Source organism: Panthera pardus, unplaced genomic scaffold (genome assembly GCF_024362965.1).
Source record: "Panthera pardus isolate Hobbes unplaced genomic scaffold, ASM2436296v1 HiC_scaffold_17, whole genome shotgun sequence".
In the NCBI taxonomy this organism is placed as follows: Eukaryota; Metazoa; Chordata; class Mammalia; order Carnivora; family Felidae; genus Panthera; species Panthera pardus.
Genome location: NW_026526732.1, coordinates 22723866 through 22736844, shown reverse-complemented (window position 1 = coordinate 22736844; position 12979 = coordinate 22723866). Strand labels below are relative to the sequence as shown.

General features: G+C 40.9%; 2 protein-coding genes and 1 pseudogene across 9 annotated transcripts in view; 2 read left to right on the top strand and 1 right to left on the bottom strand.

Annotated features, from left to right (window-relative positions):
• Positions 1–12550, bottom strand: part of ADAT2 (adenosine deaminase tRNA specific 2) — a 48825-nt gene extending 36275 nt beyond the window's left edge. For 2 of the 5 annotated variants that reach the window (XM_053904416.1, XM_053904417.1), the window contains exon 1: positions 12376–12549. In XM_053904416.1, coding sequence (XP_053760391.1) covers positions 12376–12474 — 99 coding nt within the window. In that variant the 5' untranslated portion in view covers positions 12475–12549. Of the gene's footprint in view, positions 1–12359 lie in introns of all 5 variants that reach the window. The other 3 variants (XM_053904415.1, XM_019425089.2, XM_053904418.1) reach the window with 3 other exon arrangements.
• LOC109252534 (40S ribosomal protein S21-like) lies at positions 10797–11101 on the top strand (annotated as a pseudogene).
• Positions 12551–12624: 74 nt separating the features above from the next.
• The window catches only part of PEX3 (peroxisomal biogenesis factor 3), a 34972-nt gene continuing 34617 nt past the window's right edge, over positions 12625–12979 (top strand). For 3 of the 4 annotated variants that reach the window (XR_002074064.2, XR_002074063.2, XM_019425088.2), the window contains exon 1: positions 12625–12948. Coding sequence is in view for 2 of the 4 variants with exons in the window: in XM_019425088.2 (XP_019280633.1) it covers positions 12876–12948 (73 nt within the window). In the remaining 2 variants the exon portion in view is untranslated. The remainder of the gene's footprint in view (positions 12949–12979) is intronic. The other variant, XM_019425087.2, reaches the window with a different exon arrangement.

Sequence of the window (12979 nt, the reverse complement as noted above, 5' to 3'; positions counted from 1 at the left end):
TGGAACAGAATAGAGAACCCAGAAATGGACCCACGAATATATGGCCAACTAATCTTTGACAAAGCAGGAAAGAATATCCAATGGAATAAAGACAGTCTCTTCAGCAAGTGGTGCTGGGAAAACTGGCCAGCGACATGCAGAAGAATGAACCTGGACCACTTCCTTACACCAGACACAAAAATAAACTCAAAATGGATGAAAGACCTCAATGTAAGACAGAAAGCCATCAAAATCCTCGAGAAGAAAGCAGGTAAAGACCTCTTTCATCTTGGCTGCAGCAACTTCTTACTCAACACGTCTCCGGAGGCAAGGGAAACAAAAGCAAAAATGAACTACTGGGACCTCATCAAAATAAAAAGCTTCTGCACAGCGAAGGAAACAATCAGCAAAACTAAAAGGCAACCAACAGAATGGGAGAAGATATTTGCAAATGACATATCAGATCAAGGGTTAGTATCCAAAATCTATAAAGAACTTATCAAATCCAACACCCAAAAAAACAAATAATCCGTGAAGAAATGGGCAGAAGACATGAACAGACATATCTCCAAGGAAGACATACAGATGGCCAACTGACACATGAAAAAATGCCCCACATCACTCATCATCAGGAAAATACAAATCAAAACCACCATGAGATACCACCGCACATCTGTCAGAATGGCTAACTTTAACAACTCAGGCAACAACAAGTGTTGGTGAGGATGTGGAGAAAGAGGATCTCTTTTGCACTGTTGGTGGCAATGCAAGCTGGTGCAGCCACTCTGGAAAACAGTATGGAGGTTCCCCAAAAAACTAAAAATAGAACTACCCTATGACCCAGCAATTTCACTACTAGGCATTTATCCAAGGGATACAGGTGTGTTGTTTCGAAGGGGCACATGCACCCCCATGTTTATAGCAGCACTATCAACAATAGCCAAAGTATGGAAAGAGCCCAAATGTCCATCGATGGATGAATGAGAATGATGAATGGATAAAGAAAATGTGATATATATATATATATATATATATATATATATATATATATATATATATATATATAATGGAGTATTACTTGGGCATCAAAAATAATGAAATCTTGCCATTTGCAACTACGTGGATGGAACTGCAGGGTATTATGCTAAGTGAATTTAGTCAGTCAGAGAAAGACAAAAATCATATGACTTCACTCGTATGAGGACTTTAAGAGACAAAACAGATGAACATAAGGGAAGGGAAACAAAAATAATATAAAAACAGGGAGGGGGACAAAACAGAACAGACTCATAAATATGGAGAACAAACTGAGGGTTGCTGGAGGGGTTGTGGGAGGGGAGATGGGCTAAATGGGTCAGGGGCATCAAGGAATCTAATCCTGAAATCATTGTTTCACTATATGCTAACTAATTTGGATGCAAATTTTAAAAAATTAAAAATTAAAAAAAAGAATGTTCTTAATAGCTTGATTCATAATACCCAAATCTCGAAACAGCACAGGTGTCCTTCAACAAAAGAATGGATAAACAAACTGTGCCGTAATAACACTATGGAATACTATTGAGCAATGAAAACAAAATGCTAGGGATATACACAACAACATGGGTGAATCTCAGATTCACTGAGTAAAAGAAGCTGAGTAAAAGAAGCATACATGCTGTCTGATTCCCTTCGGGTTTAGTACTAGAACAGACAAAACTAAACACCAGTGATAGCAATTTCTGCACAGGAGGGCATGTGTAGACTGATTAGAAAGGGACACAAGGAACTTTCCCAGGGTGTTCAAAACTATCTTGAAAAGGGTGTGGGTTACATAGATGTTTGCATCAGTCAAAACAGAATAGACCATGCATTTAAGGCCTGTGCATTTTATTGTACATAAGGTACACCTCAATTGAAAAACATAAATTAGAAAAATAAGCTTAAGAATATTTCCACCACTACCACGCTGGAAATGGCAAACCAATGGTTATATTCGCAAAGTCTGCCCCATCACAGGCTTTTTTTTTTTTTTTTTCCTGTCACTGATTGAACCAGTTGGGGCCCAAGGCAGTTAAAGAGTACTTTTTTGGACAGAGAACAGAAGCAAGCAAGTCATATCTGAGTACTCCCTGATCCTGCCGCTGATAGAGAACAGAGGAAGAACACAACCCTTGAACCTAGAGTACAAGCATTTCCATGTACTGCAGTCAAGAAAATCCAAGTATGGCTGTTTCTAAAAAGGCATGGCATTTATTTTGGCAGGTCTGAAGACACCTTGGAAGACTAGATTACCAATTAAGTGTAGGTATTCACACACAGCATAAAGGATATGTGGTGCAAAGTTGAAGACATTGCTTTAAGACAGCAATGTTCTATCTCCTGCACTACCCCCCTATTCCGGCTCTGCTTAATTTAGAGTAGCAATAACTTCCCATCATAATGCCAATATGGGTTCCTTAGACACTTCAACCATGCTCAACTGACCCTTACCTTTTCATTGGGTCAATAAAGGTGAAAGGAGAGGCCCACGGGGGTAGGAAACTGTCCCTCTCCTTCCTCCTTCAGGGTGGTGGGATAGAGCCAGAGCCTGCATAGATGTAAGGGCACAGTGTTTGAAGCAGGAAGACTGCATTCTTCAGAACTGTGTCATGAACCACCCACGGGCTGGTTCTGTCTGGTTCTGTAACAATGGTTAAAGCATGCCCAGTTTATGCAAAGTTTTAAAGTCTGAAGAGTTCCAAGGTTTGGTGAATATATACAAATAAATATACAAATGCACCATTGGCTACCAGGGAAAGGAAAGCCAGGGGAGGACTGACAGCTAGGGAAGATGGAGATCCTGACTACCCATGCAGTTAAGGCAATCAGCACACAAAGAATGTTATTTAAAGTAAGATTGGGGGTAGGGGGCACCTCCGAGGCTCAGTTGGTTGAGCATCTGATTCTTGATTTTGGCTCAGGTCATGATCTCACGGTTCTCAGGGGTTCCCAGGATGGAGCCCCACATCTGGGCTCTGTGCTGACAATACAGAGTCTGTTTGGGATTCTCTCTCTTCCCCCTCTCTCCCCTCCCCCACTCACGCTCCCTCTCTCTCACAAACTAAATAATTAAACATTAAAAAAATAAATAAACATTTTTTTAAAAAGAAAAAATAAATAAGATTACAAGGCTCCTCGCTGGCTCAGTCAGAAGAACATTAGACTCTTGATCTCAGGGTCATGAGTTCAAGCCCGATGTCGAGTGCAGAGATTACTTAAAATAAAAACTTAAAAAAAAAAAAAAAAAGGATTAAGAGTACACATAACCTCAGGTACACATGAGAGAGAAATCATTTAATCATCTAACAAACATTTGTTGAAGACCTTGATAGGGAAATTATTTTGGATTATTCAGGTGGCTGTAAATGCAATCACAAGTGTCCTTACAAGAATTAGGCAGAAAGATTTACACTGTTGGCTTTGAAGATGGACGGACGGACGAAGGGGCCATGAACCAAGCAAGGAATGTTGCTCCAAAAGCTGGAAAAGGTAAGAAACATATTCTTCTCTAGAGCCTCCAGAGGGCACAGAGCCCTGCTGACACATTGTGGTTTTAGCCCGATGAAATGAATTTAAAACCAACACCTGGCGTCCAGAACTCTAAGAGAATAAACTTGTGGTGTTTTAAGTTACCAAGTTTGCAGTACTTTGTTACAGAAGCCACAGGAAACTAATACACTCTGTTAAGAAGAAAAGACAGGCTAAAACTGGAAGAAAATATTTGCAAACCACATATCCAACAAAGGTCTATTATCAAGACTATATAAAGAACTCTCAAAGTTCAATGGTAAAAAAAAAAGAAAAAAGAAAAAAGAAATTCAAACAAAATCCCACTAGAGAATGGGCAAAAATCATCAACAGACACTTCACCAAAGAGGGCATACAGATTGCAAATAAGCACATGAAAAGATACTCCTATCATTAGCCATTAGGGAGATGTAAATTATAACCACAATGAGTTATCACTACCCACCTATCAGGCTGGCTAAAATAAAAAGTAAAAACACCAAATGCTGGCAAGTCTGAGGAGGAACAGGATCACTTATAGACTGCTGGTAGGACTGTAAAATGGTACAGCCACTCTGGAAACTAGTTTGGCAGTTTCTTAAAAAGCAAAACCTGCAGCTAACATATGACCCCGCAATGGCACTCTCAGGCATTCTCCCAAGTAACTGGAAGCACATATAGTCATATAGAGACACAAATGTTCACAGGAGTTTTATTCGTAATAGGCAAAAACTGAAAATGACCCAAATGTCCTTCAAAGGATGAACAGTGAAGCAAACGTGTGATATATCCATCCCATGGAATACTACACAGCAATATAAGGAATAAACTACTGATTCACTCAACCCTTGGATGGACCTCAAGGAAATCATGCTGAATGAAAACAACCAAACCCCAGAAGGTTACATAGTCACATATATAAATTCCTGAATGCAAAATCACGGTACAAAGAACAGATTGTGCCTGCCAGGGTTTAAGGGCTTGAGAGGGAATGGTGGTTATAGAGGGTAGCATGAGGGAGCCTAGTGGTGACTGAGCAGTTCTGGTGGCAGGGCAACAAAACGAAACTTGATATAATGTGCACAGAACTACACGTGTACACACAGAGCTGATGAAATCAGAATATGCTCTGCAGATTGCATCAATGTCGTTTTCCTTGTTTCAATATTGCACTCAAGGTATGTAAGATGTTATCACTGAGGAAAGCTGGGTGAAGGGTACATGAGCCTCCCTCCTATACTTTTTGCAACTGCCTGTGAATCTATACTTATTTCAAAAGGAGAAGTTAAAAAAGTAATAATAAAGGTGGAGTAAACTAGAAATAGCTTGTGATGGAGATTAAGAAGAAACGCCTAGTAAGACAGGAGGAAAACCAGGAGTGTCTGGTGTTAAGGAAGATTCCAGAAAAAAACGCACCAAGGACAAAGGTAGGTGACACAGAGGCAATTTTGGTGGAATGATGGAAATGGAAACCAGTGGCTTGAAGAGTGATCTATCTGTGGGTTAAATTTCTAGCTTCTAACTATTATAACAGACTGTTACATCTACATAACAAGTGTTCTGATTCTGAGCTTGCAAATGCTAAGAGCTTACAATTTGTTGAAACACTTACTTTGAACCAGAACTATTTTAAGCACTTTATAAGTATTAACACATTTAGTTCACAACTCAGAGACAGATTCAGTGAGCCTCTCCATGTTATAGATGAGTAAACAGAGACATGGGCTAATTAGGGAATTTGCTCATGTGAGAGCCTGGGACCAGGATCCAGGCGGTCTCTTCCATGCATTCATTTCAGCAACAAATATTTATGGAACACCTACCAGGTATCAGGTTTCTGGCCATTAAGCTTCAAATTTCTACTCTAGTCACCACCAATCAGTTACTTTATCACTTTTGGGGTTCCAAATAGGTCTAGTTCAAGGGATAGAAGGAGAAGGAACCCTTAAGAGAGTGAGACATAGAAAGTTTAAGGATAAAAAAACTGCAAGAGAATAAATGATGGAGGGGGCCGTGTGACCAAGATTTTCTGTAAAACTATCTTCTGAAGAATTCTATGTGTGGCCGTGTAGCTATTTCAAGCATGTAGAAGAGAGTTCGAGACCAAGTGGAGAAGAAGCAGTGGCAGAATACAGAGAGAACCTATGTTTCCCAACGGGGTTCCAAGTCCTGTTCACCTGGAAGGATGCCCGACCGCCGCAGGAGTAGCTGCACAGAGCTGTCCTTCCCTCCACTCAGGCCTCCAGGTGACTGGGCTGTGCCTTTCATTCCTTCCTTCAGCGTTTCTTTTTCCTGTTCCAGCAAACTTACCTCCTTTACTCCATGTCCTACCTCTCAATGTTATCTTCCTATTTGCTTACAGTAATGTGTATTTTGTGAAAAGTCTCCAATTACTGTGCAAATGAGAGAGAAAAACATGAGTGGTGGGAATATTTAAAAGGGGAAATCACGTTATTGATGAGGAATAGCCCAGCCCACCATAATGAGGGCGAGTAAGTGAGCAGTTGAGAAGGGTGGGTTAAGGAGAAGGTGGTGAGAATAACCCAAAAACCCCACAGAAATGAGTTTAGGTGAAATGTTTTTCGATAAAATACATATTTGCTTTGCTGTCAAGTTCAAAACAGACTTAATTCACATAATCTTCAATCCATCCCATCTCCTACTTTCGAACTCTCCCATCAACTCTTCTGTCAAGCCCAATCATTTCTTTACAAATTTGCTTTGTTACTTTTTACCTTGTCCTTTTAACATGCAAAAGTTTTTAATATTTATGTAATTAAAACACATCAATTTTTCTCTTCTGTTTTCTCCCTTTGGTGGTATAAAGAACCATCTTCATTCCAAGTCTTCCAGATTTTCTCCTAACAAACACCAACATTTATTTACCAGTGGCTCCTTTCTGGTTTTAGTCTTCTTATGCTATCTCTTCAATTAGACTTTTACATTTTAACTTACAAAGCACAGTAATAAGCTAACCAATCTTTGACAAAGCAGGAAAGAATATCCAATGGAATAAAGACAGTCTCTTCAGCGAGTGGTGCTAGGAAAACTGGACAGCTACATGCAGAAGAATGAACCTGAACCACTTTCTTACACCAGACACAAAAATAAACTCAAAATGGATGAAAGACCTCAACGTAAGACAGGAAGCTATCAAAATCTTCGAGAAGAAAGCAGGTAAAGACCTCTTTGATCTTGGCCGCAGTAACTTCTTACTCAACACGTCTCCGGAGGCAAGGGAAACAAAAGCAAAAATGAACTACTGGGACCTCATCAAAATAAATAGCTTCTGCACAGCGAAGGAAACAATCGGCAAAACTAAAAGGCAACCGACAGAATGGGAGAAGATATTTGCAAATGACATATCAGATAAAGGGTTTGTATCCAAGATCTATAAAGAACTTATCAAACTCAACACCCAAAAAACAAATAATCCAGTGAAGAAATGGGCAAAAGACATGAATAGACACTTCTCCAAAGACGACATCCAGATGGCCAACTGACACATGAAAAAATGCTCAATATCACTCATCATCAGGGAAATACAAACCAAAACCACCATGAGATACCACCCCACACCTGTCCGAATGGCTAACATTAACAACTCAGGCAACAGATGTTGGCGAGGATGTGGAGAAAGAGGATCTCTTTTGCACTGCTGGTGGGAAGGCAAACTGGGGCAGCCACTCTGGAAAACAGTACAGAGGTTCCTCAAAAAACTAAAAGTAGAACTACCCTACGACCCAGCAATTGCACAACTAGGCATTTATCCAAGGGATACAGGTGTGCTGTTTCAAAGGGACACATGCACCCCCATGTTTATAGCAGCACTATCAACAATAGCCAAAGTATGGAAAGAGCCCGAATGTCCATCGATGGATGAATAGATAAAGAAGATGTGGTATATATATACAATGGAGTATTATTTGGCAACCAAAAAGAATGAAATCTTGCCATTTGCAACTACGTGGATGGAACTGGAGGGTATTATGCTAATTGAAATTAGTCAGTCAGAGAAAGACAAATATACAACTTCACTCATATGAGGTCTTCAAGACACAGAACAGATGAACATAAGGGAAGGGAAACAAAAATTATATAAAAACAGGGAAGGGGGGGGCGCCTGGGTGGCGCAGTCGGTTAAGCGTCCGACTTCAGCCAGGTCACGATCTCACGGTCCGTGAGTTCGAGCCCCGCGTCAGGCTCTGGGCTGATGGCTCAGAGCCTGGAGCCTGTTTCCGATTCTGTGTCTCCCTCTCTCTCTGTCCCTCCCCCGTTCATGCTCTGTCTCTCTCTGTCCCAAAAAATAAAAATAAACGTTGAAAAAAAAAAAAAAAAAAAAAAAAAAACAGGGAAGGGGACAAAACATAAGAGACTTAAATATGGAGAACAAACAGAGGGTTACTGGAGGGGTTGTGGGAGGGGGGTTGGGCTAAATGGGTAAGGGGCATTAAGGAATCTACTCCTGAAATCATTGTTGCACTATATGCTAACTAATTTGGATGTAAATTTAAAAAATAAAATTTTTAAAAAGTAAATAAAAAATAAACAAAAGCATAGTATTGAATTTCTTTAAAATGACCCAAATCTTTGGGATGCCTGGGTGGCTCAGTTAGTCTGGAGCCTGCTTGGGATCTTCTCTCTCTCTCCCTCTGCCCCTGACCCCCACTTGTGCTCTCTGTCTAAAAAAAAACACACACACACACACACAAAAAAGCAAAACAAAAAAACATATCTTTACCATGTTAACTAATTATTTGTGTGTGTTCTCCTTTAGTCTTTGTTTATTTGATGAAAAAAAGCTTTTATTTATTGAGGATAATATGTCAGGGCTTTACAAACATGATCTCCTTTAATCTACACAACTCTGTGAGCTAGATACTATATACCCATTTTATAGAAGAGGCCTCTGTGGCTGAAAGGATAAGAACCTGTCAAAGTTAGTTGGCTGTCAGTAGCCACTCTGGGGTTTGAACATATGCCTATCCCAACTTTAAACATACCCATATAATATAAAATAATTTGTATTTCTGTTTGCCTAATGTTGAATATCACATGTAGCTGTGATAGTTAATGTCATGTTTGTACCTAGTATTCATAATCGTTTCAATAACAGCACATTATTCAACACAGTCATATACCACAATTTAACCATTTCCCTTCATTGGAAGTTTTAAATGCTTCCTAGTCTTCCCTATTACATAGAACCCTGAAATGACAAGGATTGCTTTTATGCTTCCAAACTATTTCCTTAAGATAAATGCCACACAACTGTATTACAAGGTCAAATGATATGAACATTTATTTTTTGAGGCTGCTAATTACATTATGCCAGCTTGCCTTCCAAAAATGTTGTAATGATTAGACTGGTAGGGTTGTATTGATTTTTGTACAAACTCACTAATTTTAGATGACATTTTTTAAAAAATACATTTTTAAGCTCTCTCAAAACCATTTTCCCTTCTTTTATAACCCAGGCTTATGTTGGTATATTAAAATCACAAACTAGGATAGAAATTTCCTAGTGCAAACACTTTATTTTAAACATGAAGAGAGTAAGACCAAGATCGTCAGAGCCAGACATTCTAGCTATCTGTATTGGCCATATAAATATGTCTACTCTGTACAAAAGTTATGCAAATGCTAGTATCCTACCTATTACATGAATACGGCATATTGCACTTTCAAATTCCTCAGAGCTTAACAGATTTGGCCCTAGATACGTTTCTGGTTTCATCTTAAACGCTTCTCATAAGTACGTAGTGTACTTTGAATCACCTTATCTTCGAAGTGATTTAAGATTTGAAGTTTCCGTAGTGGGGAGGGGATGATTGGACAAAGAACAAGATTTATGACAAGCACTTCTTCCCCTTTGTTTAAGGCCTGCAAGAACACATACCGGCCCAAACCACAAGGGCCTCCTTGACCCTGTGTAGGAATAGGTAAACTAGGCAATCCCATCCCCAAGTGCTTATAATCCAATTAAGAGACAAAAATGTCAAGGCCAGAGAGATCTTGGAAACTATTTGGATCCATCTCCTTCTATAGAGTAGGAAGGGAAACCCCAGGGAGAGGCAGCAAAAGGTAGTAAAAGGACTTAAGTGTTTAGGCCAGAAATCTAGAGAATAGTGCAGAGGTATGTGAATGAAATGTCCCAATATATTATGAACAAACGACACTTAAAGGTTAAAGGAAAATAAAGACCCAAAAAATGAAAGGATGAAAAAAAAAAAAAAAAAAACCCAACACAGCTCGGATACAGGAGTGGGAATGCTCAATGACTTATTAAAGTCTGCTGTTTCTGAAAACCTCCATTCAGTCCTCTATGGTAGCATCTCGGAAAATCTCCAGACATAAATAGTTTGAAGAGAGCTCAGGAAGCAAATGAAAGTAGACAAAAGGGCCCGCAAATTCTGACTTCCTAGCATTCAGGCATCGTCTGCCCTCCAGAGCTCTCACCTACGGAAGGATGAGGGCTTACTTTAAGATATTTTAGCTTCCTGTGTATATATTATCATCCTCCCCCATAAGAAGCTGCCTAAGATATTACTGAAATGATTTGGGGAAGAGTGAAATTTTGATATTGTGAGAAGTAAAGGAGATGGTTCATTTTCAGAAATACTAAATGAAAGCTGGGCTGTCCAGTTAACCTAATAGGTCTACAACCTACTGGAAATATGTGCAACCCTCACCCCCACCCCCACCCCCCTACAATGGAGTCCCAAACCCTTAGACACTTCACTTCCTGGTTCTTCTTCCGCTCTCTGTCTGGTGGACTTATTTTCACAGGTTTTGCAATGAACATGTGCCATAGAATAAAGGGAGGAGGGAATGAAAGTCTCTGCCTCACTGCAGGGAATAGGTTTGTCCCAATCAGACTACCTTTTGCCTTACATGGGCATAGGCAACCTCCGGGAAAGGCTGTAACCTCTGTAGTACTCAGCCAATGAGAAATCAGGGGAGGGACCTGTGTGCTAGGAGATAAATTGCCTGCTGTGACCGTCACCAATGTGCCTGTTCATCAGACACCCACGCTTGGTTGATTAAAGCCTTGCTTCACTGTGCTCCGAGTCTTGGCCTCTTTCCTTTGATCAGGTCAGTGGGCTTATTTCTCATAGATGTCAAGCGAAAACTCCTTGTCTCCAACTTAGAGTAATTAGTAACATAAAAGAAGTTCAGGACAAACATCCATATTACAAGTTACAAATTAATTTTTAAATGTGTATGTGAACAATAATCAAAGTATCAGAATGCTATGTATCTTGTAAGTTTAATGGAGGAAATAAATCATGAAATGTGTTCAAAGAATAGGTCCTAAAATCAAGTCAGTGGATCAGGACCAGCAGTACCACATCAGCCAATTTGTGGATGTGGATGTGACATGGAAATGCTCTACCAGCAAGGGCATCATCTGGGCCAAGAGGACCATGTGCCCATCCAGATGAACCTGGCTGAGGTTGACCAGGTGACAAGTAGGTTCAACAACCAGTTTAAAACCTACACTATCTGTGGACCAGTTAACAGGATGGGGGAGTCAGATGACTCCATCCTCCTACTAGCCAAGGCCAACAGCATCATTTCAGAGAACTTCTGACTGGAGAGGCTCACAGATGGAACATTTGTCATAAATAGCAACCCCCGCAAAAAAAAAAAAAAAAAAAAAAAAACAACAAAAAAACTCAATGAAATTGAAGTACCAGGAAAACTGTACATAGGAAGGTTAAATACTGTTCTGTGAAACTTTTATTTCAGTTATAGTTATGTGTGAGTTTATTGCGTTGTAATATAAAGTAGACTTTTTTTATTGTGAGTCACTTCCAAAAAAGTATGAGAAACAAGTTTAAAAGAACATTATGTAAGTAACAGAAACAAATGGAGAGATGCTGTAATACATCATGGCTTAGAGAAAAATATTTGGTTGTAATAGAGAATGAATGCAGGGGTAATAGTATGAGTAGAGAACAAAGAATGTACCAAAATCAGCTGCAGTACTAAATTTCCAATGCCAAGCATAGTGTACTCAATAAACATGTATGGAGTGAATTAATAATTATGGAACTAATTAACTATTGGAGACCAGAAGCCACTAAGGATAGGAATATGAAAAAAAAAAAAAAAAGAATATAATCAAAAGCATGTATGAAAAAAGATTTTACAGCAGCCTTAGAGAAATGTAAAACTCAAGGGCATTTTACACATGTATATGTGTGCACGTGCATATATTTATATACATATACGTATATAAGCCAACACACACTTTTATCCCTATTAAAGAGCTCACTGGTCCTCGTAAGTATGGGTAAAGCTTAGATTATACACAAATCTGATTAGAGCTCTTCTTAATCAGCAGTCCTGAACGGAGCGAGAGAGGGAAGTGAAAAAAAAAACAGGGCAGTAGCATGGAAGGATGAATGAATGAATGGTAGATCTGACTGTACAGGGACTTGTTTTTACCCTGCTCTCTATCAGACACATCCTCAGGGTCCTTTCTCCTACTAGACAGGTTCAAGAGGTCATAAATACACAATAATGTAACTTTCCGGATTTGCGAGTGTGTCTTCGGGGAAAGAAGGGGACGCAGCACGTACATACCAGCAGCAGCTGAATGGGGGTGTTTGGTTCATACTTGATACCAGTGAAAAAAGAAATGATTTTTGTATTTCCTCTCCTCCTTCCCCCACAGCACTGTGCGAATGGACTAAAGAAAACTTCAGGGGAGTAAAGCCAGCAGTTCACCCAGAAATGTGACCGCCATCGAGATTATGGTGACGAGAAAGCACACGCAGGACGTTTGCTTAAATGCCCGGGTCGGGAAGAGGGACCAAAGAAAAGTTCCCACCCACGGCACGCACCGCCTGGGCTCCTCACCATTTGCATCGCTTCCTCCATCCACTTTTCGGTTTCCTCCGCCGTCACCGAGCACCCGGCGCCGCCAGTAGCCGGCGTGGAGGCCGCTTTTGCCTCCATCCTGCACCCGGGCCGTGGCGCTCAGCGCCCGAGGATGAAGCAACAGCAGCGGAGCGCCGGCAACGGAACGCGGCGGACGCGAGCCGCGGTTTCCAGGGAAGTCGAACGGCGATGCACTCGGGAGCGAATTCTAGACGGACCCGGGGGGCCCGGACCAGTGAGCGGCGACGGCGGCGCGGCGGCAGCAGCAGAAAGCGCAGCTGCTCGCCTGTAGTCCACGCCCCCTCCCCGCCCCGGTGACAGTCTCTGCGGAAAGTCGCGTTTGTGATTTCTGGAGAGCACCGAGCGGGACTACGGAGGTGCTGCCTGGTCGTTGGGGCCAAGTGACGAGGAAACGCTTTCCTGGCGAACAGCCCCTCCCCACCCCCGCCGCCCTTAGCCCGCACCTTCAGGGTCTGAAGATGCTGAGCTCTATGTGGAATTTTCTAAAACGTCACAAAAAGAAATGCATCTTCCTGGGCACAGTGCTCGGAGGTGGGTGACAGCGTCCTCGGAAAGGGACATT